Source organism: Malaya genurostris, chromosome 2 (genome assembly GCF_030247185.1).
Source record: "Malaya genurostris strain Urasoe2022 chromosome 2, Malgen_1.1, whole genome shotgun sequence".
Classification (NCBI taxonomy): Eukaryota; Metazoa; Arthropoda; class Insecta; order Diptera; family Culicidae; genus Malaya; species Malaya genurostris.
This window is the reverse complement of record NC_080571.1, coordinates 56,711,744-56,737,497: the sequence shown is the minus strand read 5'-3', so window position 1 is coordinate 56,737,497 and position 25,754 is coordinate 56,711,744. Positions and strand designations below refer to the sequence as shown.

The window sequence follows — 25,754 nt, the reverse complement described above, 5'->3', positions numbered from 1 at the left end:
CAAAAGCGTCTACTCCTACTTCTAAAGTGTCGTTATGGTCCTACGCTATTCTGGTGGGATTTAGCCTTGTGTCATTACTCGAAAGATGTTTTAGAGTGGTACAAGACTAATAAGGTCAACTTCGTGCCGAAGGACTTCAATCCCCCGAACGTACCGGAATTGCGGCCATCCATCCGGAATTGGTAACATCCTAAGGAAGTAAAATCGCTTAGTCGCTTTGGTTAGTTTTAAACATTTATTTAGCTTAAGGCCATCGTCCAAGTACCATGCGCGCGGATGGTTTTAGAACAATTTCGATGGAAAATTTGAAAAATTTGGCAAAACCAAAAATATACAGACATTTGAAAAACTTTCACAATTATTACTCACATTCAAACTGAAGCAGATTTTCTTCATTTCATTGAAAAATTGATTTTGTTCTGTGGAAAAGTTAGAAAACTTTACAAAACTAACGTCATCCCGTTTATAAATTGAATTAGCATCGTTGCAAAATAATTTGTATATCATTTAGTACTTCCAAATCGTCAAAATACAACAATGAAATTCATTGATTTTCCATGAAAAGCGTGAAAAGCTTTTCCAAAAATGTGTCAGAATGTAATCCTTGTAGCCAGCATAAGGTTTATTAAAAAAATTGTCATGTCATCGCATTATTTTTCCAAATAATTGTGAAAGATCACAAAAACACTCATTTTTCAGAGCTATTTTTGACAGAGACTCAGAAAATCCTCCGAACTTTCCAGCCATTTTAAACTTGAAAATAGATACAAGTTTTTCAAATGTCTGTATGTTTTTGGCTTTGGTATATTTATCAAATTTTCCATCGAAATTTTCCTGAAACCATCCGCGCGCATGGTACTTGGGCCTTAACGAAGTTTTAAATTCGTGTGTTCGAACATCAATGAGAGCGTAATTTTTTTCCGACGTTAATATTCTTTGTTTCATCGGATTCGTCTCCACGGCGAATCACTCATAGATGTTAAAGCTAGGGCTAGATAAAGAGATGTAACATATTTGAACGAAATCATGTTAAATTTATCCATATAGAGTGGTTTAAATACGATCACTACTTTCCAGAAATAAATGATATGAGTACCAACAGGTTAAAGTCATTGTGTAAAGATTTTTATCATTACGATTCATAGAGCTTCGGTTGGATATCGATATTGCTCTCTGCTCACAACGATAACTAATGAGTAAACTAAAACAAAGTACACGACTGTGAAGCTACTGGTGTTGTCGGCTGAATATAGATTTGGCTTTCACAATTCGCGAGCGGGATTTTTTTTCATTATCAGCTGTTGTATCATAAAACTTCGAATCTGACCAATACAGGGCATTCTGAAAAGTTCAACTCTACTTCGAACATCTCCAGCCAACCATGGTCACATCTTAATAATTTTTGTTTGTTTGTTTTTGTTTTGTTTTCTTTTTTTTTCCCCAGGAACACACGGGCCGCGTTTTCCGACTACAGTTCGATGAGTTTCAGATAGTGAGTAGCTCCCACGACGATACAATCCTGATATGGGACTTTCTGAATTGCTCTCCGAAGGAGGAGCCCCAAGCGATGGTCCAGGTGGGCCGAAGTCCATCACGTGAGTATTCCTCTTCTGCTGCCGCTGGCGGCCGAGCTCAACCCCAGCAAGAGACTGACGATGACGACGCATACTGAATGAAAGAACAATAGAACCCCAAATCAGAATACCAGATATAAATAAACTAATCAACCTATCAACACCCCTTCGAATGTCAGATGTGCACAGACACATTCGAACCAACCACCTTATTGCTTACTCTTGTTTTTCTTTTCTCTCCTACACGACGTTGCGTTCGTTCGGGTGTGATGTGCCGTGTACGTGGGATCGTTCGCGAAATAATAGCTGAAATCACGTAAGGATTTGCCGGGAACAATGTATTTAGTAGGAAGCGTTTTCGTAGTCAGTAGGAAAGGAATACAAGCAGAACAGATGAAAAAAAAATAAACACACACAGCCTCACTCACATACACATACATTCTTTCAACGATTCGCTGGACGTTTTATTCATAGTTGTATGTGTGCGTGAAGCAGGAGAATAGAAGCTTTGCGCGAACTGGATTACAGACAGAAGAGGACTACAAATAAGATTATATTCGGTTTAAAATATTTGAAAATAAACATACTGTTGGCAGCAACAAAGTAAAACATTGAAACAGTTGATACTGGAAGAATCGCGCCTGCGAGCGGACGGAACAAACTAGGTACTTTTTAGGTAATCGGTGCACTTTTGTGTGTGTATGTGGTTATCGTATGCTTGTTAATTTTTCGTGTATGTGTGGCTTAAACATTGAATTCTCTTTGTTACAACAAATTACTGGATACTAAAATACAAAAAAAAAACAAGTTTTGATTGAATCTACAATAGATTTAGGCGGTTATCTGGAATGAATGGTTTAAAAAAATGCAATACTTATGAAGTACGTCTAACTCCGATTGAATTATCCTTCAACTGGCTTGAACCAGTTTAGTACTGAAAAAAGTTAGAAAATTCAACCCCGCATCGAAAACTGATTACGTATCTCGTTCTCTTCATTTGTACATTTTTTTGTGTTTGTCGCTTTTAAAATTTGACCATGAATATCACTATCAAACTGTTGCCGTTCAGCAGAGTAATTCGGACCGGTGAGTGAGGACAAGGTCTGCCAGATTAGATAAATTTTAAAACTTTTTTAGTAATAGCTATTCGACGGTTAGTGCGTTGTGTATGGAAAGAGCTGTCCGAAAAAAAATGCTGTTGTTTATTAGTAATACCAATATAATTTATGAAACTCTTAAGCGAGTAGTAATACAAATGAATTTGCTAATAGAATAGTCGCTACAAAACACACAAATCAGAAATCGTAAAACTTGGTAGAATTCCCTTTTTCAAAAAAGCATCTTTAAACAATACAAGTGGATAAAGAAAAAGTAAAAGAACCGTTGTTATCTATTAATCGTTTTCCCGTTTCGGATCACAACCGCCCTTAACAAAATTTAAGAAGATGTATAAAACAAAACAAAATTATCCACAGACTTAGATAACGTTATATATAAAAGAAATCGAATGAAACTGTAGTGAAAAACAAAGATCATTTAGCACTCTGAAAGGTAGCCGGGGTTGATTACGGAAATCCACTTTTGGTCGGAATGGCTTTGGATAAAAGTAGCACTCCACAAAGATCTGAATGTAAGGAATGCGCATGATTCACCGCAGTTCAAGACTGATGCGTATAAGTAATGCAAGGATTATGAATTCTACTTGTTGAGCAAAAAAAACAGATAAAGGGGAAATATATTCAGCTGAAGATATGTAAAGTAGGACTGCTCGATGGTTGTGTTAATTGCCTATTACATATTCGAAATTTCCTCTAGCAATTACTAGGAGCAACCACCTATAGCTGATGCAATGATACCTTTCTAATAATGCAGTTGAATTCTTCAAGAGAATTTCTTTCGATTGACGGCCTGCAATTTTACTTAAGCTACGAAGTAAAACAAATTTGTGTCAAATTAAAAAAAAAATCGTTTTTATTGCCTCTTCTGTTCTGTATTCAAAAGCAGCTTTTCAGCAGACGTTTCACAAGATCCTGCGTCAAATAAATGTGTAGCACCCAAAAAAGTGTCATGATGTGAAGGCTGCACCCAAATTAGTGTCGATCGCGGTGACATCTGCGAGCATACGTCACGATGCTTGAGTAAATTTTACACACGGTTCATATGCGAGTCTGTATATCCTCGTACGAGGTTTTGACAGACATGAGCACTAGACGGCTACCAGGACCGATTAAATGACGACTGTCAAAGTCAAAATGACATAAACCATTCGCCCGCAATGTAGTATCCCGCGCTTTTCCACTAATTGCTTTTGCTGTCCGTGATGATGAGCGCAAAGCGTCTTATTTTTTTGCCGGGATACAGGTTAGTTGATCAATAATATTGTTGGGTATAGATGTTAGTTTTTGTACAATTTTTTAGTTCAGTGTATAATTTGAAATTAATTCACTTGTCAAAAGAGCTAAAATAAAGTTAGACATTTTCGAATGCTGGCATTCTCAGTTTGACCGTTAAGCCGTACAGTTGAGTTTTTATTTTAAAATGTTTATTCCGAAAGCCTGCTGGAGTACTTACCTGGTTACCTGTTGCTGGATCCTTAGAAGTTCTCCTGATTTAAGTACTGGTCGTTCTACTTACCGTATCCACCTTTGATGTTTCCACCGGTTGAAAGCTGAATTTGAAAGATAAAGTTTTGTAAAGGTGGCTTAGAAATTTAACGAATATATATGTTAAAATATCTACCACAAGCAAACTAGCAAATAAACAAAATATTAAGGCAATAATTGAATAATTTTTTTTTTCGATCCGAAATCAATTTCCGAAACATAAACCAAAGCAAAACGCGAAGAAATCACAACAAAGTATGTGCTTTTTGTACAAACCAACAAACCCCTAAATGTTCAGTGAATTATCGTTATCTTAAGAGAACATATCTGTATTGCGGTATAGATGACGATTACCGGTCGTTTATTGGTTTTGCAAAGCAAATAGCTTTGGCAAGGCTCGTTGTGATAGCTACCTAATCCATTCAAGTGTCCCAGATTCAAAGGCGGGATCACGTAACTATTGTATATTCATCCTACGAGACGGGTGACTAAAGAGTACTTAACGTATTTAGTCGTGTCAATGAACACGCAAATAATTAGTAGCCATTTGTAGGAGTATTTGTTATTATTGGATCTTCTAACGATTCGAATAAAGATAAGGGAACCATAGATTTGATCTTGGTTCGCAAATTAGTAGTATTGTTCTTCAAGATTCAGTAGAATAAATTACTTCACGTTCATTGTTCATTGTAATGTGATGAACTACTTTTAAACCTTCTTTTGATGGAAAGAAAAAAAATATACTTCTACTAAACCATATGAACTTATCATAATTATTTTATTAATGTCAAGAAATGCTAGCAAAACTTATTTTACTTATTTAAATATAAAAATTTAAACCGCAGATTGTCGAAAAACAGATACGTTATATCCAAATGTTATTCCATTTACGACGCCATTGTGGAACCAGAGAACCAAAACTTTTACTTATATTTTCGATGTGCTGGTGCTACGATCCTACTGACACTAAGAATCCTACCAGGTCGGTTCTCGATCATACGACACGCTTGTAAAAACTGTCCCAGAAAGTATGGACGCAACCAAAAACCGCTGCCATTTCGCAATGGTTCAGAATCTGTCAATTTTTATGGCGGCGACCTGTTGTTTACACTCTTCTCTAACCACTTGTGCAGTTGTTTATTCGTTTTCATTAGTTTGTTTTGATATGCGTGGACTTTCAGCAGAACAACGTCGAAAAATTGTGTACAAATGGTGCACAGAACGCGGACTGTCACTGAAAGAGATAGCAAAAATAGAAGGAGTAAGTGAAAAAGTCGTGCGAAATGCAATCAGGAAGTTCGGTGAGGATAACACCTTTGAGGATAAACCGAAAACGGGTCGAAAAAAGGTCCTGCACACCATCAGTTGGATAAACGTATACTGAAGGCGTTCGAGCAAAAGAAGGAGGTTTCAGTTCGGGATGTGATAAAAAGGTGGGCACTTCGAAGTCAAATGTTCTTCGTGCTAAAGAACGTTGGAATCTTCGAACCTATAAGAAGCAGAAACAACCAAAACGTAGTCCGAAACAAGAAGCATCGATCAGGCCGAGGGTTCGAAAGCTGGAAAATACGATTCTTGCTGGAAATTTGAACTGCATAATCATGGATGACGATACCTACGTGAAACTCGATTACAAATCCTTACCGGGACCACAATATTATACGGTGCGAGAAGGGCAAGTGTTAAACCAGTCCGAGACATCGATTGAAGTCGAAAAATTTGATAAGAAAGCTATGGTCTGGCAAGTAATTTGTAGCTGCGGTAAGATTTCGAAACCCTTCATCACCACTGCTTCAATAAACAGCGAAATATACATCAAGGAACGTTTACAAAAACGACTTCTACCCATGATTCGAAGCCACAAGGATCCTGTTGTCTTCTGGCCAAATGGTATACTACCAAAAATGTCACTTTCGTCCCAAAAGACATGAATCCACCAAATTGCCCACAACTTCGACCAATTAAGGAATTTTGGGCATTAACGAAGGCACATCTTAGGAAACATGTCTCGGCAGCCGAAACCATTCAACAGTTCGAATAAGATTGGAAAAAAGTGTCAAAACTTGTCGCCAAGAAGTCTGTACGGAATTTAACGAGGAACGCTCACAAGAAGGTGCGCCAGCTAGTCTACAATGGCTAAGTAGCAAATGTTGAGAATAATATTCGGTTGTTGTAGTCTAATATTCACCCCGATTCTGCAATCCGACGGATTTGTGATACGAACGAATCTACACTTTCATTCGAGTTCGAATTTTGCATTCTTTATTCCGTTCGACTTGTATGATTCGTTCGGGAACACTTGAAATTTCGAACACTAACCATCAGAGCTGTCAACACTACTTACACGTTCTATATTGTTTGTATTATTAATTTCTTCGTAAACGAAACCGGCACACTTGTACAAACAAACTAGAACGATTCTAAACCGAACAGAAATAATACGTACGCAAGTCGATCGAGTAGTGCTCGAAAATTTTACAACTCGAACGAATGATATTCGAGTTCATACCCAACTCGAACGGAATGCAGAATGGAAATTGCACCTTCGATCGGAATATCTCGAATCGATCGACGTACAGAATAAGGGTGATTATCAGTATATCGAATAAAATTTGAATATCTAACACTTGTGAATTATTTACAGCGAAATCAAAGTGCGTCCATACTTTCTGGGACAGTCTTTAAGACTAACGCTACATGCATTGAACAGCTCACCAGGGGTGGGGACTCTACTAGATATAAATAGTAGTGGTACTCCCGCCGGAGCTTCATTCTTGGCACTATCGTCGAAGCGATCGAATCTACTCAAGAACTATTAGGTATACTTCGATATATTCTTATATTACTCTAAGAGTTAAGCACTTCCATACACTTTGGTGTTTTCCCACCATGACATTTGTTAGGGTATCCGAAGAAACACCCGAAAATCACGACACCAATCATTTTTAGAAAACATTGTTTGTGATTATCTCACACTACTGAAAATGTGAGGAAAAAATAGCAGTAATAGCCGAGTACAACAAGAGCTATTCACGATTATTCTTGTACAGAGTAAATTTTTAAAAGTTACCCCAGAGTAAAACAAGACGTATTCACGTCAAAAGATTTTTCTTTCGTTTGGTTTTAAAATTAATACCCTATTTTTCATAGCTCGCATCCAATCTCTTTCAAAAGTGAAGTGAATAATTTTTGCGCCAGGTACGGACTTTTGAAAAAAAAATGTCCTGGCAACTCTGCAGCGTACAGACCAAAACTTATTAGCGGACCTTACACGAGGACCAGTAATGTCATTTTTAATTAAAGTATAAGGACAGTAATGTTGAATTCTCCAAACAAATTTGGAATGGCATTACTTAGTAATCATTAAAAATGCAGCAACTAGAAGTTCTATATGGAAGATCTATAATAGAGCAGAAACTGGAACAAACGTATCCTCATTTATGTACGATTCAGACGATCCGACTTCTTCCGTCACCGTCACCGGAACGTAAGCCTCCGTCAAAATTAGTCAAATGAGTTTTTCCTTTGCGCATTTACACGATCCAGCAGAGATCCGGAACGTCAACGCCCGTCAACGGAAAGCTCCGTCAACATTGGCTTCAAAAGCTCTCAGATTTTGCATTAGTGGAATAAAATTGTGCGAAACTAAGTTCTTCAAATTCTGCGTGTAAGAAAATGACATGACGGACACGGATAGGAAACCAGATCGTGTGAATTAGAATGACGGTGACGGACGTTGACGTCCCGGTGACGGTGACGGAAGAAGCCGGACCGTCTGAATCGTACTTTATTCGACCAGTTCTTCTGTCAAATTTAAAACTGGTCTACGATGCCGTTCTATTTTTTGTATATTTGAAACACGAGTAAAACATTGCTGGGGTAGCCAGTTTTTCTTGTTATACAATTCAGGTTTAAATTTTGTAACTGACATAAATTATGCATCTAGAACTAGAACAACTTAATATGCCCTAAAGGCTCCTATTGACCATTGATTTTTCTGACGTCAGGTGCATCCCGGTCAGAGATGCCAAGTCTGCAGCTTTGTCTGCAAATCTGAAGATTTCTTAAGATGTACTGCAGACATTTTCTGTTGAGAACTTTTTTGCAGATTTATGAAAATCGAGTTTTTCGTAGACTTTTGTGAAAATTTACAGATTTTTGAAATGGCCGCATTGTTTTTTTTTCTCTCGCTAAGTCAGTTTTGTGAATATATACTAAAATGCCGAATGACAAAACTTCGATGGACGAAAGGTCGTAAAAACCAAATGGTCGAAAGAGCAAAAGGCCGAATGCGTCAAAAAGTCGAAATAACAAAACGTCGAATATACCGAAAGGTCGAATGTAACATAAAGTCGAAAGGGACCAAGGGGACGAATATAACGGAAAATAGAATACATACAACAATAAGTCGAATACCGTGCAAGGGTGAATTCTGGGTGTGTTGAATGGGATATATGCAAAGTGTTTATTCTCAAATTTAAAATTGTTGTTAGTAATCACTATCACTTTACGTAATTGCACTTCATAATTATTTGTTGAAATGAGCAGTGCCTATCTTTAATTGTTAAAGCATAAATCGCTGTAGGAAAACTACTTTTGAATTATTCATTTATCGTGCTGCGTAACTGAACGTCGAAATGGCAGTTTGGAAACTTATGAAATATTATTAACAAATAATGGTAAACCGAAACTGTCATCCGATGGATTCATTTACCACTTATATAAACAGGTATATACGGATGTATAATTTGCAAAAAAGGGAATCGCTCACAAAATTTGTCTGCGTACCATTTGCCTAACATGATGTCCATTGGTCATTCGAAGCTAAGGCAGTCACTGAAAGGACGTTGTGAAATGTACTAGTCATTGACACTAGATTTAAATAGACAAGATTTTCTAGATATTCCGAAATATTACTATGCGTGATATATAATGATCCGTTCGAATCAAAAGATACATTTGAGCAAACCTATTCATAACAAATTAACACGAATTATTGTAATAGTTCAGTCGTGCTGCATGTTTCATTTTTACTACTTTATAGGCTCAAGCCATGATCTCGAAACTGACACAGAAGCGCATATGTCAAAGAGCCCGAAGATTCGTCGGTTCTTATGGCATGGTCATGGCCGAATACTGTTGTTTTCAACCAGTGAAAATCTTCGTTGACTGGCATGTGAGACAAGACGCTGGTCAACTTCTTCTTACCTAGCAAAAGCGAGCGAACCTATACAGGTGCCCTCAACGAGTTATCGAAAATTGCAAAATCTTTCAATGCTACTCTCGATTGAAGAACTACACTCACAGATTTTGAAAAGGTAACAATCAATAGTTTGTCAAAAATATTTCCGGAGTGAACTGGATTTCGCTCACTGTACATAGAGAACAAAGATGTTTATATGGCATTCAAGAAAGTAGTAGCATTGACTTTTGTACCACAAGAGAACGTATCAAAAGCATCATAAAATGTGTTCTCGGCAATCATAAAAAAGCTCAGAGCAATGGAAAGTGAAGTAAACCATTATTCGAAATAAGTTTGTGGAATGTGCAATAAAGTGTTCTAAAGAGCCTCGAGCACCACAGGTTCGTATGCAAGAGGCTGCGCTTCCGACGGCCGTCTCGGGCTGGTGAAAACCTCGGCGGCTTAGTGCCGCCTCGGTTCCTTGCCCTCGTGTATGTATTTGAATTAGTGTAAGCGGTTTTCTCGGTAGCATCCGGGGGCAAATCGCAAACGCGATTGCAGACAATTTTGAAGCCTCTTAAAAAATCATTAGTTGTTATATGAGCTATCAATTTTAATTAAACCTGGGTATAATACATTTATACTTGCCATTTCGTTTTCTTTTTTTGCGCCCTGAGGTAGAACCAAATACAAATTATAATACGGAATACTTCGACAAATTTTCAAGGACACATTTTGAATCGTGCGGTACACTGTCATGATACACTGTCAGAGTGACAATGTACTTTAACGAGTTTTCTATAAAACTAGCAACACTGAAGGGTAAGAACAAGTTCACCATAGTTACTGTTTATTATAGTGAAAAATAAATAAACAAACAGTTTTTATCTGATAATCAAGATCACAAGCGAAATGTAAGTTAAACAATAATCTATAATGGTTAAGCCACCATGAATATACTACTAGCTGTATTGATATTTGTAGATTCGTGGGTTTTTTCATCTTTTGTGCTAGTGCCGGTAATATTTAGACTGATTGTTGCAGTTTAGTACAGCAACGATAAACATAAACGTACAAGTTTGTTTTGCACCGTAGCAAGTTGCTACTAGCAACCAGCGATGCCAGATAGCAGTAGCGTCATTTCCGTAGATTGGCATTTTTCTCGGAAGCTCTATTTTTTTTGCTCGCCAAACAAAACTAGTTTCCGTAGTTCCCCGTTAATAAATTTAAATTTCCGTAGAAAAACATCCAATTTCCGTAGATTTTATCTACGGATCCGTAGATCCGTGGATAATCTTCAAACCCGTAGATATACGGAGATTTCCGTAGATCTGACATCGCTGCTAGCAACTAGCATAAAGCGTTGCCAGAAACGATCTCCTTCCACATTTCCAAACTATCGCAATGAAAGGGAGTAATTTGCTAGGCTTACTTGTTCAGGCTGTGAACCAAACATTGGCGGTTCGTTTGTATGGGAGTTAGGGGTATTATTATTTGTATTTGGTAGAACCGTGGTGAAATACGTATAACATATTGAGTCGTTTTGTCCTATTTACATTTTTAAATGCAGCAACCTTGGATATTGTAACAGTTATTCTAAAAACAACAGTTTATCAACCTGGGTTGCCAGTATCAAATATATTTCCTAAGCTTTCATTTTGACATTACGAGTTACTGAGGGGTAGCTAAATTTACGATATGGTTTAAATAAGCGAGTGGCAGGTCCTGTCGTCGGTTGAACGATCGTTTTGTTTTGCTCGCAAAACCAGTATCTTCATAAAATCGATTTTTGGTTTTTCGAGATAGATATTGTACAAATAAAATTTTCCGCGAAATACAGATTTTTTATGAAAACCATTTGGCAGCTTTGGTTGATCTGTATAGAGAGGCCTAAGATGATTCAAAACTGAGAACGGGAAAAAAATTGCAACAGAAAAGGCCCTTTTTCAACGTATAGCATATGTAAAATTTACACAGGTTTTCGAAAAATTTCCATCCAGTAGGGTAACGCCTCTCTAATATAGTTTGACCCGACTCTCATATATTTGCTTCATTTTGATCACAACCAAGATCAAAATGAAGCAAATATTCATACCTCATATGACAAAAAAATGGAATAATCTTTAAAATTCTGAGACACATGAAATGCACCGATTGCATCCAGAAATCTGTACACCGTACCAAAATATATAAAGGTGGCGACCGTTACCCTAGATTTGTTTTTTGTACGAGAAAGCATTGAGAATTGCCCTGTTTCTGTTGTAATCGTCATTCAATTGAACTAACAACCAATAAGATTTTAGTATACACATTTAACATTTTATTAAAGCAGTAAAACCATTATTTTTTACCCTTGTTCTGAAATACCATTCGCTATGGTTCATGCGTAGGCCCATTACGTAAGTCAATGTAAACAGCAATAGTCGCAAATCTGATGTATATAATAAGATAAACTTGCTTCTAAAATATCAAATCTTCCGAACTACAGTATTGGTTTGTTTATTTGCGCAAACTTATAATCGCATCTGTCCGTAATCTTTAGAGCATGAACAAAGATAGTTTTTATCAATCAGGTAATCCTATGTTTAAATATGAAGGCCATATCCAGTACCCTGCTCCTGATTCTAGATATATTTTTCATAAATATGGCTTCTATTAAAACACCTCTAACATATTTGTTACATTATTTTGTTTCAGTATATCACTTGTACGTAACGTCTAGCAGTTTTCACGTAAAATTCGTTTTGTTGGTTTGAGATTCAAAGAACACAAATCTAGAGTTAGTCTAGCCAGTTATATTAGCTTCTTTGGCTAAGCCGGACAGATCCGGGTACAGAACAGACGCTGGTACAACACGATGTTGCTGTTCCGAAATAGCTCCATTCATCAGGCCGCTCGAAGATCCTTCACCGCCATCCACCTCTGGAATAGCAGGTCGATAACCAGCAACCAGTGCTTTTCCGGCGTCTTTCGCTGTCCGTTTGGCAATTCCTTTTGGCGTGATGTTGTTCATGTTTTGACTCACGTTAATAACGTTACCGACAGTGTCCAAAGAGTTTCCTACTACTTGACCTGCTTCCGAGCCGTACTTGTGTTGTACAATTTGGACGGTACTTTGGCTCAAACTCGTTCCCAGAATAGAGGCTGACTTTTCCAAACCGGCGTAAACGGTTCCGAATCCTTCCACAGCACCAGCACATATAGTTAAAGCTCCATGGACGGTTTCTGAGGCGTTTTCCGCTGTCATTCCCGTACTGTAGGAGAGTAAATCCGAACCGTGCTTCTGAATGTGAGGAGCGAGAAAACGGCCTAGAGCCAAGGTAGCAGATCCGACTTTACCTGCCACATAGCTAGTGACACTTGCTGCTTTGCCGCTTACTGTTTTAGCTATTTCTACGCTGGTTTTGACATTACCCGGAACCTGTTTTGCGGCTTCATCTGGAGTTTTTTGCATCTTGGACAACAAATAAGGGGTGCTGAATGAAATAAATTCTCCAGTTTTTTCTGCTCCCTTGACCAATCCTTTAGATATGTAAAATGCTCCTTTAATAATGTTTGCCGAAACATTTGCGCTTGTGCTGCGTGCTTCGCTACGGCCTTGAGTTACGAAACCATGAGTTACGAAACCGTGCAAAAATGCTACAAAAATTTCCAATACCACATCATCTGCATCTGGTGGAATTACCAGCCCGATCGTTCTTCCGTGGTCACTACTCAAGTCGGGAATAATGAAGGCTCCGTATTCGGTTCTGTAGCACGGTGATACACCCGGAATCAATGGATAAATGAAGGAAGGGTCAATACCGCTATGTTCTTCTACCGCATCGACAACGACGACACCTTCCATAGCCTCCACAGCTGTCTCCAACGGATTTTCGACATCCCGAATACGGACGCTAGCAGACGTCGGTATCAGTTGGATGAATACCGTGCTCTCCAATTTTCTAACGTCATCCTTGTCGATCCGAACAATACGCATTGTCGAGTCCTCCAGAGCTTTCGACACAACTCCGTCGGGTTCGATATAGTACATTTTAACACCGTCACATGAAAACAGTAACTCCAAAGTATTATTTCCTGCTACTTCCTCACTGCTACAATGCATTTCTTGAAGAGCCTGTGCCAACTCAGTATAGGTTCTGGGTCTCAACGTATCGCCACTATGTAGCTCTACATTTTTCCCAACAGCTTTTGCTTCTTGTTGATCCATTTTTATTCCAAGTTGACCAACTCGTTGCAACACTTCGCCACGGGTACATTTCATCTTGTGAATCATACGAACCGCTTTGTCCCAGTTTTCATCCTTATGGAAATCATCAGGGATTTCCACGGGAATCGCCAGTGTCTCGTCAATGATTTGAATGCCTTCTTTGTAGTCCTTTAGAGCCAGATCAGGCCGCTCACGTTCCTCAAATTTAATGGCACGCTCGATTATACGGTAGGCATTGTCGTGGCCCAATTTGATGCTGGAAAAAGTGGATGTCCACTGAGATTCGGCTGACCTGCGGTTCATGTTGACTGTGTGATTCTGTAAGTAAAAATTCCACATATTACAGGATGAACGACAGCAAAGTATCTTCAATTACAGATGAGCGGCGTGGTGATTTTTGAAACAAACAAAATGGATCCCAATTCAATATTTATTTTTTCCGACTTTTATCAGTGCATATTCGTTTTCGTTATTTTGATCCAGAAAGACTAACGAAGCCCTTACGCTTTTCTTAGTCACTAGAATGTATTTTACATTACAACCTATTGTATATTTAAATAAAGCCGATGATTTCATTCACTTTCGATTTTCTGAATCTGAAAATTTCACAATAATGACCTTCAATTACGTACCAAGTCGACTGATGCATTCAGAACAAGTTCGTCATAGGAAACCTTTTCAATGATTTGCTATCATGTTACCATTAATTAGGCTACATCGTTTCCGTAAGAACTTTTTATATTTTTCAGTTAATACCGTCGTAAAACCAGATCATGGTGATTCTGACGTAAAAAAAACTCAATGTTGCATTTTAAAACAACTGTTGTGATAAACAATTCTTTGTATACGAACAATTCATATTCAGTTGCTAAATCAAAAGGCTTACCTTGCTAGTATATTAAAATGGATAATTTCGTTGCTTTTTGGAATTCCAAATATCAACATACTGTATCTACTTCCTGCTCGTTTCCATGTATATTTTGATTATATCTAGAGTTTGACAGTACTCGAGAACAGTTTAAGCGTGCTAATTGAAAATAGGCTATAATATACACTGAGCAAAATACCATAGTAACCGTAGCCTGTTTTCCATTGTCATTTCAACTATACGCTTAAATAGTAGCAATAATCATGATATATGACTATTCACCATCTGTATTGTATAAATTACTAGACAACAAAGACTACGACTAAACTATTTGTATTTATGACTTTTCTGGCATGGTCATCCTGACAATGGTAGTCATCTCAAATATAAGAACAAATAGTTAAAATCACAATTTATAGTAAGGTGAAATTGCTCTCGAGCCTTGATATATATGAGGAGCTAAATAGTTATTGCTACCATGTGAATATGTCCACAGTATAATAATGTTACCATAAATAGATATATGGTTTAAAAGAAATTATGAAGTTTGAAAACACTATTCATGTAGTCCATATCAACAGAATGTATGTAGTAAGCACATTATCGTATAGTGTTTTTAACCGACTATGTTTTTCATTTGAGCTGACTATACAAATTGTCAATGAGCGGGTGTACTGTTATTGTCACATAAAGTTACAATTTAGCAGAAAATTTCGTACATGGGTAACACATCAGTGATGGATTAGAACTAAATATTCTATATTGTGACTGTGTACTTTGGTATGTCTTGCAGGTAGGTAAAGTTTGTAGCCTTACTAGTTTCCTAGGTTGAAATTCAATTTTTCAACAGTTTTTCCGGCAACTGTTATGTTTTCCAGTGAAATCAACATCTCGTATACGGTTTATTATTCATTATCGGTCGCTGTAGAAACAACATCAACCAATTGATGAAAAGGAAGATTATCATTTGATTCCCGGATTCAATTCGCTCGAATCCCACGGAAAATCGCAGGTGGGTATCGAGGTTTGCATCTGGACTTGACTAATAATTTCTTTCCTGCTGCCAATTCCTGCTAAGCAATATTTCACCAGGTATATTATCATTTGATTTGATGCGAAAATAAAATAGAGTTTAATGAAATTATTTTGGTTTTCTTATTTTAGAATTTAAATTCATATAACTTTTCAACATTAGCTCATGTTTTGCTAATCTTCAGCATTGTTGAATCAACCACTGCTTTTAGTTTCAAAATAACTAGAAGTGAAATGTCAAAAATACCATGACTCTGGTTATAGCAAGAACTACAATGTAAAAAAATATTCGGTCATGGTTAGGCTAACCATCTCAATCGTATTAGTTATTCATACAATACACTGTTCAATATTACTATTCTAGAGCCGATACCATTCATAGTAAGCATGAACTTGACCATTGTTGAAATCATCTGATTTCATAGTCGGCTGAAAACCACTATACGCTCATGGTCAAGTTGGCCTTCTATATAGTAACAGTTACCATACTATTTTTCTGAGTGTAGAATTAGGAATAGTACACTCAAAAAATTAATCATTGAATTTTATGGCATTATTTACGCCCAAACTATCAGATCCGATTGAATTCCGATTCGGCTAAAAATTTTCATTTGGAATTCCATGTGGAAATCATGTGGAATTCCGAATAAATTCCATTTCCTGTGCAACAACCGATTCCGAATGAATTTCGCCTACAACTGGTTGATTCGGAAATCTGGCGGAATTGAGCGAAAAAATGCGGACTGATTTGTCAATTCGTTTTATTTTCGTTATTAGTCTTTCCCGTTTTTTGTTTGTTTTCGCGCTGATTTCCAGTATTTCTAAATAAAAAAATTAAATAAATGATATTTTTATATTTAAATCTTCAAGTTTTTCTGATATACAGAACTAGTAAATAACCAGGTTCTTTTAGAATTCCAGCTTGAATTGTTGAATTTCGCTGGAAATGTACCAAAAAGTCCTACCTTAGTTAGTATCATCCATTTCCCAAGTAACCATATGCATTATATCACTGCACATTTGCAACTCTATATATTTACATTGTTAATGTATAATTACACTAATCCTACATACTTTAAAGCAATGTGCATTAAATTTGCATTCAAAACGTAACTGAGCATTATTTTACAACAACCTTCCGCCGTGCTATATATCGACATTCAATGCTATATTTTGGAGCAACTTCAATTATAACTATAAGAGTAATAGTCCTATAAGAGTCTAATAATCGCCGTTTTCAGCATTATAATAGCATTGTAAAAGCATGTATCACTCCGTTTCATTGAATCAAATTTTACGCGAATTTTTAAAGCTGAATTAATGTAAAGTTATAATGCGTCGTGGTTACTTGGAACCGCTAGCTGGAGTGTAATAAAATGGTGCAAGTCACCTAACTTTTACACTAACACATTCGTAAAATGAATGAAAACTCAATCACATGTCACGTGTTTTTCTTTTTGATTTTTTTTCCTGAAATACCTGAAATGCTGGTCAAAAGTGGAACTCTCTTTATTTTCTCAGAGATAGCTGAGTCGATTTTCATAAACTAAGACTCAAATAAAAGGGTCAACGTCTATAAAAATAGACTGCTTTTGACCTTTTTCGGATCTGACTTTCGGTTCAGGAACTTCAACCGCGTACAAACTTTAGGTGATCGATTGAGCCGATTTTTTAATGAATATATTATTTTTAATATCGGATCTCGTTGTCATCCTTTTCTTGGGGAAGGAAAGCCTTTTATTTTTATTCAGCGACAAATTTAAAAGGTTATGCAACTGTTCTATTATTTTTACGTTTCGTCTTTGACTCATCAGTGCAGAGCAGTTCAAATTGAACTGCTTAATGGTAAACTCGGCAGTTCAATTTGAACCGCTAAGCAGACGTAAAGTTTCTGCTACTTACAGAACACTTTTTGTTTTGCAACGAAATGCAATGTCTTTTCTGACGTGCCGAACGAAAACGTGTTTTCGACTATTTCTGGCCGATGCAGGTTTGGTCATTTAGGGATTATACCGTTTTATTTATTTATTATTTTTACGTTTCGTCTTTGACTCATCAGTACTTTTTTGTTCTTACTCAATATTCAAAGAAAAGTGTTTTGAAGACTCACTTAGTAATATTAATGAAAACATGAGTTATATGAGAAAATAAACATCATTACATCTCTAGGTGGATGAAAACAGGTTTTTTTTTCTTGGCATTATATTCATTTTGTGGCATTTCTGTTTAAACAGTCTTCGCAGTCCAAGTAACTGATTCTACAATCACCACCAGTTTTATGACAACTATAATTAGTGCCTCTTTTGATAAGTAATGAATAGTTTTTAAAGCTTCTATAAAATCTTTTACCCGGACTAACAACTGAACTAAAAATAAAACTGTTTGTATTGGAATTAAAAAAAAATAAAAAAATAAATTTTTTTCGAAAAACCAAAAACACTTAAGTTTTCGAAATCAAATTTATCATAACTAAGTATTCTTAGAATTTTGAAATTTTGCTTTGCCGAGCCGTAATTGGTTTTTGAAATGTATAGTATAGTTACTGTTCCGTTCCACGGGGATGATTTTAGAACTTAAAAGTAGTGTTTGTAGCAGAATTTCACAGATTCTGAAAAAGCAACTCAATATTATAAAATATTAGCTAAAACAATCGAAATTTGAAAAAGTTCACATAAACTTTTTCGCATTTTTTTTATTGCTTGCGCGCTGCGGTTTCGAGGTGGTGTGAGAAATGCACGGTGGGCACGGTGGCATTATCGTGGGCAAAAATTACATATTAAATAATGACGCGAATTTATGCAGCATTGGGTTTTGTGTTGAAATAAAAACGAGTTGAATACAACAAAATGGATATTGTAAGAAATCGTTTATTTTCTAAGTAACTGTCATTTATAATGCTAATAATGTCCAATTCTGTTGAGTTCAATGCATTGTTGTTGCTGAAGCAATAAAGCTTGACTGTGTAATATCGTATAACAGGTATTATTTTAAATTGTAGCAATTTTTAAGCAAAACTATAACTTCATCATTGACAAGCTACTGAATAAAATGATTACAAGCCAAGTATTATCGTTCATTAACCTGTGATACAAACAATGTAATAAAAGTCAGCTTCGAGCTAGTCAGCATGGAATTCATTGGTTTTTCAATTATTATGAATACAATGAATCAACGCTTGATTTTCCTTTCAAAATCGATTGAATAATAATGAACTACGAAATAACTTTATATTTAATTTCGTGCCCCAAATATGTGCTTGAGAAAAGATTCACTAAATAATTTTAACTGCATGGTAAGATGAACTCATGCGAGTCAAGTAAATACTTTTACGTAAATTCTATCTCATCGGCGGGAAGGGCCTGGTGAACTACTGGCGAAGATATCGAAAATACTTGAATGTTCTCTTGTCTTCAATCGTTCTTTTGAAGAAGAATCCATGCTTGCTACTAAGCTCAGGCATATGGTTAGCAAGTTATTCATATGGCATATGGTTAGCAAGTTATTCAATACATATACATATAACCTCATGTTAGTCATTCATAATTACTCATGATTTATAGCTCTAGTGTAAGAGTAATCACTAACAATAACGATTGAATTAGCACATATTCAATGTGTGAAAGATTCAAAAATCCATTACTTCCAGTCTTTTTTACAAGCCAATATAACGAGAGGTAAACCCACTGCGCTCAATCATTGAAAAAAGTTCTTGTTTCTATGTGTCCGTTTTTCTTGGTATGCTTTGTTCGATGGTTCGTTCAACTGAAGCGGATAAAATTTTGCGCGCATTTCATGACGTTAAATTTCACCTTATAAACGACATTAATAATTCTCGTGTAAGGGCCTAATAATTCACCAGTTGGAATACAAAACTCTTTAATTAGACCAAATGATCTTCGACAGTCATAAGAACGAATTATGACTTTCAGACAAGGATGAGAAATGTATTACATAAATTCATCTTATGATATGGAGGGCCAAGTTTTTAAGACGTTTACTTTGGATATTTAGTAGGTAGCTTTATGTAAATCTCAATATTAGTTGCACAAATTTCATTGATATATCATGACGCTGATCATGTTAATCATCGGATATATCGAAAATTTTGTTCTGTAATTTCAGTATAAATCAATCCTCACTGAAAACAAACTACATCCATTTATTTGCGGTTTTGGCGACTTGTGATTCCTATGATTAGAGTATACAAATTAAATTTCAGCTTTAATCAAAGAAATTAATTTCCTTTTTGTTATATTTACATTTCTGTTGCATGTTGGTTCTCTAAAAAATCATATCCAAAGTAAATTGTAACACTTGGTTTTAAGGCAGGAATAATCAAATTTGCGATCCTAAATAATTTATTAATTTTACCTGTCTTGAAGTTACTGGAAAGATTTGATTCGAAATACCTTCCTCACGTGACATTTTCACATTACGAACTATTAATGAAATATATAAAGCGAATAATCATACCATGCAAGGATAAATTATAAAATTGTTTATGAAAATCTCTACCTCTTATTTAAATTTATGTAAACTTGATTCATAAGTCCATGAGTTATGAAACTCTTAGTTGCTTTTCCCTCAGTGATAGTGGTTATGTTGACATTGCAATACCCCTCGCAAAATTTTCTTTATGGTTTTTTTAGCTGAATTCATTTCGTTCAAACGAACTCAGCATATCTTCCTTCTCCTTTGCTCTACCTAAGTTCGAGTACGAGCCTTTTACAGTGTGTACTCTACCGCCTCTTTGCGATTGATCATTCTTTCCGTAGTTGTCAATCGTGACGGTCGGTAGTAGTTGCTTTTCGTGAGTGAAGTCGGATATTAAGTTGAAAATTTACTAAACGGTTTAAAGTACGCTTATTTTTGCAACACTCAATGCATGACTTTAATAACAGGTTTGAAAATCACTAGATTTCTGGTGAACCGTAAAAGCTGTGAGAAAAAAATTAGCTTCGACCCCTCCCCCACCTCTGAACGGTGGTTGTTTTTTTTTATATATTTCAAATGCGCCTGGTCTCGAAAGCACAGGAAAAAAAACGTGCGAGTGTGTGATAATAATCACTGTTTTGTTTACATGTTGCTTATCAGCAGATTGGTAGTTTGAATATCGAAAGTGTGGTGTAGTTTCGCAGATTTATCGGAGAAAAGGAAGGTGCCCTATTACGTGGTCGTGGTTCTGAACAAGGCAAAAAATGTGAACGAGATCCGTTCAGCGACGAGAGCAACAAAGCAGGAATCGCGTTTTTTTTTCGCTTTTCCCATACAAACGCGCACACTACCAACACCAGCAGTATCATCATCAGCGTCGAACAGCCTGCCACGGCAAGTTCTTCTTTAGCACACACAAGGGATCGAACCGCACCAGAGCAACCGTATCGGGGTGGGAGCGGAGCAGGCCTTGGTTTCCGTCATCATCATCATCATCTGCGGCGGCAGTCATCAGGTGTCAGTGGCAGGCAAAATACGGTTGCTTCGTTACGACCAGCGTTCGCCGTGAGCTTTGTGCAGTATAGGTTACCTTCTACAACGGTGGCCTGCTGCGCAGCGAGAGCACGGTGCCCTCCAGTTTTGAGCTTGTTTGCTGCGTCGCGCTGTGACAGCCTCGGTTGGCCGATACGGACCGCGGCTCAGTAGGTTGTGTGTTTTCCACAGCGACGAGGGTGACTTCGACTTCGATCTGTGAGGGATACGGTTTGTTGCTTTATCGAAAAAATTGTGCTTTATTGCGAGTGAGCCTAGCAATGTCACACTCAGGAATGGAAGATATTTCGGATCAGGAGATGAGCCTGGCTGATCAATCTGACGAACGCTTGCTAAACGGCACAACGCCAAGTGAAAATAATGAAGTGGTGGTGCTGAGGGCGGAAAACTGTCGCCTGCTGACCACACTGATTGAGTACAAAAAGCTACTGGAAAACACCAAGCTTCGGTACGGGACGGTAAAGAAAGACTACTACGCGGCAAAGAAAAGACTTAAAAGGCTAGCGGATAAACTGCATACGACCGGAAGTAGCGCAGCGGATGCCGAAGGTGAAGGTACGACAGCACAGCCGGTGACCGGAGATGACGACGTACGCAAGAAGTGGAAGGAGCCGAATGTTAAAGCAGCAGTCAAACTGAAGGCTGCCATTGGAGTGCACGCATACCAGTCACTGATCAAGGACGGTGAACTGCAGTTGCCCAGTTTGCGAACCATTTCTCGCTATGTGGATACGCTGAAGAAGGCCGGTTTGAGACCGAACTACGATTTCAATGTGCGCGACTCGGATACGGTGGGGAAGCTGTTCGTGGAGGAAGAAGAGGAGGAGGACAGTGGCGACGTAGATCACAACAGAAATCAGCAGGAAAAGCAACATTCGAGAGACGCATCGGATGGGGAGGATCCGGCAAACTACGCTGGTAAGTACTGGTAGCTTTCAAATATTTTATAGGTTTCAAAATCTCACGCTATTAAGTTACCGATAATCCTAGCAAAAGTTCAAAATTTGGAAGACTCAATTGTTTATGGAAAGCTCCACAGACGCTGGTCCAATTAGATAATAAAATAAGTTTGATAACGATGATTCGCATTGTCCCTGTGCAATTTGCATGCGGGACTGGTCGACAGATCGTGTTTTTGCTGCACATGATCCCTCACTTATCACAACGCCTGGAAGCACATATGTTCGGAAAGCCAGTGGGGCGAAATTCCGTCAAAATCAAAAACGGTGTTTTTCTGTAAATCGGCTTTGAATTTTCTAAATTGATTCTTTCTTGCAATAATTATCACCAAGTCCCAAAGTTGTTTTTTCAAAAAAAAAATTTTTTTTTGATTATCTCAACTATTCAGGCATTTCAAAGACATTTGGCATAAAAAATCGATTTCGGAAAAAAAATTTACGTCCCAGAGTAGATTTCGTTAAACATTTTTTACGAGGTTTCACCACATTAGGACGTTTGGATATTCGGCAAAAAACATTCCTTTTTCACCAGGATTTTTTTTATATATTACCATCTTTTTTATATACTACCATCTTTATTTTATATTACCATTTAATTCTGTTATAAGTATATCACGTCTCTATACTCATTCACTGTGTATCTCACAACACTTTAAATCATATATAATGAACGTCACATCACAGATACGTATTTCGAATACAACTCTTGATTTCGCGATGTAATCGAGATTTACTTAGCAATACCGTGGTGGTGGAGTAATATCATCGATAAAAGCAGCAAGTGCTGTGATTAATAATAGTTATAATGAAAGAAAAAATGATCAAAAAACCGATCACAAATCACGTTATGCTGATGATAAGAAATATTACCTAAACTTGAAAATCGTTCGCAGAAATAACAGGAGCGCAGGTTATCGCTTCGCCAATCCAAAACGCGTCAGGTGCAGGTGCAGCGTTTGAGTATTTCAGACAATCAGCCAGCTGGAATTAAAACAGCCTTTTGTCGCTACAATCATCATTTGGAATGTGGAAAAAAAAATATTGTTCATGTTGACCACCCCACGAGCATCAAAAATATTGCAGACATTATTTCTCAGTTTAGAATTTAATAAGTAGAGATTTTATTATTGCTAAAAATAAAATAATTAAATCTTGCACGAATCACTTCGGTGTCGAACTGAAGCGTGAAGGAAATTCAGCATGGAAATATCATCGGAGACTCATCTCCCTTTCGAGTATCTCTTTAGCGATATTTCTGTGGGTGAAAATTCGTCTTTAAGTTTCGCTGACACAAAAAATCACTTGTGAACTTCGAGGTTCTGATTTTTGAGGATGCTTGTTTCATGAATGAAAATCTCGGAAGTGATTTTTTCAGTCACTGAGTTTTTTTTTTTAAATCCCTTGAACATTTTATTTTCACGAGTGATAATAAAATAAACTTTTTCTGATCATTCGGATCGCAAGATCATTCGAAGACGAGAAATTGCAAGCGTTTTTGAGTACAGATTCAACCCAATCGCAACAAAAATTTGTGCGGGTACAGACTGTGCCCCAAATAGCAATTTAGCATAGCGAAGATAGGGATATCCCAATGCGAAACTTGACCTGTTTCAATAGATTTCGCAGCTGATTCATAACCCAAGCAGTGTTGAGAAAATATCAAATTATCAACTTTCACCATTGAAAAAAATCATGGCCGATTTTAGCCATCGATTATCACTATCCGCAAAATTTACGATGATCATAATCACTCGAATAGAGAATGGATGAAATCTCATCCCGTGCAATAACACTATAGTGATGTTTTATGAAATCACACGTGATAATGAAACGATAATCGTTCAAAATCATTCTCACGATTATCAGCCATGCAGAGTTTTCCACTGAAAATGATATTCAAAATGGTGAGTGATGTATTGAAAATCAATTTCAAACTAATCTTGAAATGCCATGCTGTGATTGAAAACAATTATAGAGGCAATAATAAAAATCTAATCACAAAGTCTAATGTTTCATGCAGCAGTTTCCAAAATATTACCGTAATTTACTTGAATATCATACCGAGATGTAACAGAAGTGCAGGACTTGATTAGAGCGAGCACAAACAAGCTCTCAAACCAACACGGTGGAAAAAGCACTTTAACAAGTGCTATCGTAGCCAACGTCTCTTCTCAACAGAGAGCTGGTTTAAACGCTGTGCAAAATTCTGCACTCCTGTTTCTTCTATAAATCAAACTCATGCTAAATAGCATTTAATCTAATAGTGGGTTTAATGCGAGTGAATTAATTTTGGAATTAAAACGAAGTCTTTTGTCGCTATTATCTATAATTATAATGTTTTTTTTCTTTTCGCCAATGGCGTCTCGTGACAAAACTGCGAATCAACACTGCTTGTCATATGATCGAAAATTCTCCATCTACTCACAGCTTAAAGTCACAGTCCATAGCATTCGCAGAGAGTTCGGAATCCAAATCACCTAGGTTCGAAACCCAAGTCTCTCTCTGTGAAGGTGTTGGTGCTTTTGACGCTTTTTTATTGTTGCAAGTAATATCGCCTAAAGGTATACTATTCTGGCTCTTTTGCCCGATCTATTTTTAGCTTATGTTCGCGACTTGTTTATTTTCAGTAATGTCTTTTTAAAGCAAATCAATAACTGATTATGCATTCCAGTTTTGTTGTCGTTGTTTGATAATAACTTCAAATTGAGAACTAGTTTTGCTATCAACAAGAAAAAAACTATATCTTATTTAGATTTCAGTTTGATTTTGATTTTTTGCCACTTAAAACGACCAAAACAACAGCAAATTGAGTAATCGATAAATGCGAACATCACAACATCAAAATGAGTTTTCTATTTGATCTCACACTCTAAATGTAAATTTATGGTCATGACTAAATTTATCTAATTTGACTAGAATCGATACTTTTTAAGACCATAGAAACATTTTGCATACCGTAGACACGATTCTTAGGGGCCCCCCTAAGTGGATGTAGCAAGTGCCTTTCAAAAGGGGAGTTTAATGTTTGCAATGGTATAAATCCGGAACTACACTACGGATTGCTATCATTTTCAGGCGAGAGAGTGTGTAGCAAATGTTCTTAATATGGGGGGACAATGTCGAAATTTATCTAATTTGAAGAACCATACATACATTTTGGAAAGCTCAAATATACTCTTAAGGATATTTGTGAGGGGTGTATATAATGAGTGTCTCTAAAAAAAGAAGTTTAATGTGAAATTCAGAGGCGTCTCGTCCTTATGTGCACCTCGTGCACTGCACAACCGGACAAATAGAAGGAATTAACTGCATCTCAATTTTTTTTTAGATTTTAGGTACCGAATATAATTTAGTGATTTTGTCCACAGAACAATATAAACAAATTCACCCAAAGCTACTTGAGCTTGCTGGTCAATGACAGCTGAACGAATAAAGTAAGGGTCTCATCCAAGGGGATGCAAAGTTCAAATTGGTTATATAATCAACCATAACTCCCAAACAACTCAGAATGTTACCATATCTAACTAGGTTGGGTATTTTAAGGGGAGGGTGTAGTTAGTGTTCTCGAACAATCGACATTTTTCGACAGGCACAGATAATTGCAACAACTAAAAGATGGTGGTAAATATATTTATACGCGTAAAAGGATAGCAAGTGTCGCTATCAGCAAAGTTCCATAACAACTCAGTAAATTATCACCAAACTTGGCGCAGGTACCTTTTACAATTCGGAGGTGGTCATAAGCGTATTTTTTTTATATTTCTCGGCGAGTTTAGATATTCATTGCAGAGGTGTTCAAAAGGGTGGAATTCGTAGCAATTGCCTCTAAAAAAGGGTGT

The 25,754-nt window shown here is 36.9% G+C and overlaps 3 protein-coding genes across 5 annotated transcripts in view; 2 read left to right on the top strand and 1 right to left on the bottom strand.

Moving 5' to 3' along the window:
* Positions 1–3,335, top strand: part of LOC131430360 (F-box/WD repeat-containing protein 11) — a 96,897-nt gene extending 93,562 nt beyond the window's left edge. The window contains exons 8-9 of one of the 2 annotated variants that reach the window (XM_058595271.1): positions 1,445–1,595; positions 1,881–3,335. In XM_058595271.1, the coding sequence (XP_058451254.1) occupies positions 1,445–1,595; positions 1,881–1,894 (165 nt within the window). In that variant the 3' untranslated portion in view covers positions 1,895–3,335. Of the gene's footprint in view, positions 1–1,444 lie in introns of both variants that reach the window. The other variant, XM_058595270.1, reaches the window with a different exon arrangement.
* Positions 3,336–11,656: 8,321 nt separating this feature from the next.
* LOC131430359 (protein spartin) lies at positions 11,657–14,578 on the bottom strand. Of its 2 annotated transcripts, none has more exons than XM_058595268.1 (2): positions 14,456–14,578; positions 11,657–13,887 (listed from the first exon to the last, which is right to left on the bottom strand). In XM_058595268.1, the coding sequence occupies exon 2, from the start codon at positions 13,870–13,872 to the stop codon at positions 12,145–12,147; it is 1,728 nt and encodes a 575-aa protein (XP_058451251.1). In that variant the 5' UTR covers positions 13,873–13,887; positions 14,456–14,578; the 3' UTR covers positions 11,657–12,144. The 2 variants fall into 2 exon arrangements, with proteins under 2 accessions (XP_058451251.1, XP_058451252.1); XM_058595269.1 differs by lacking the exon at positions 14,456–14,578 and adding an exon at positions 13,946–14,092.
* A 5,672-nt stretch (positions 14,579–20,250) lies between these two features.
* The window catches only part of LOC131430358 (uncharacterized), a 36,917-nt gene continuing 31,413 nt past the window's right edge, over positions 20,251–25,754 (top strand). The window contains exon 1 of the mRNA XM_058595267.1: positions 20,251–21,874. Coding sequence (XP_058451250.1) covers positions 21,217–21,874 — 658 coding nt within the window. The 5' untranslated portion in view covers positions 20,251–21,216. The remainder of the gene's footprint in view (positions 21,875–25,754) is intronic.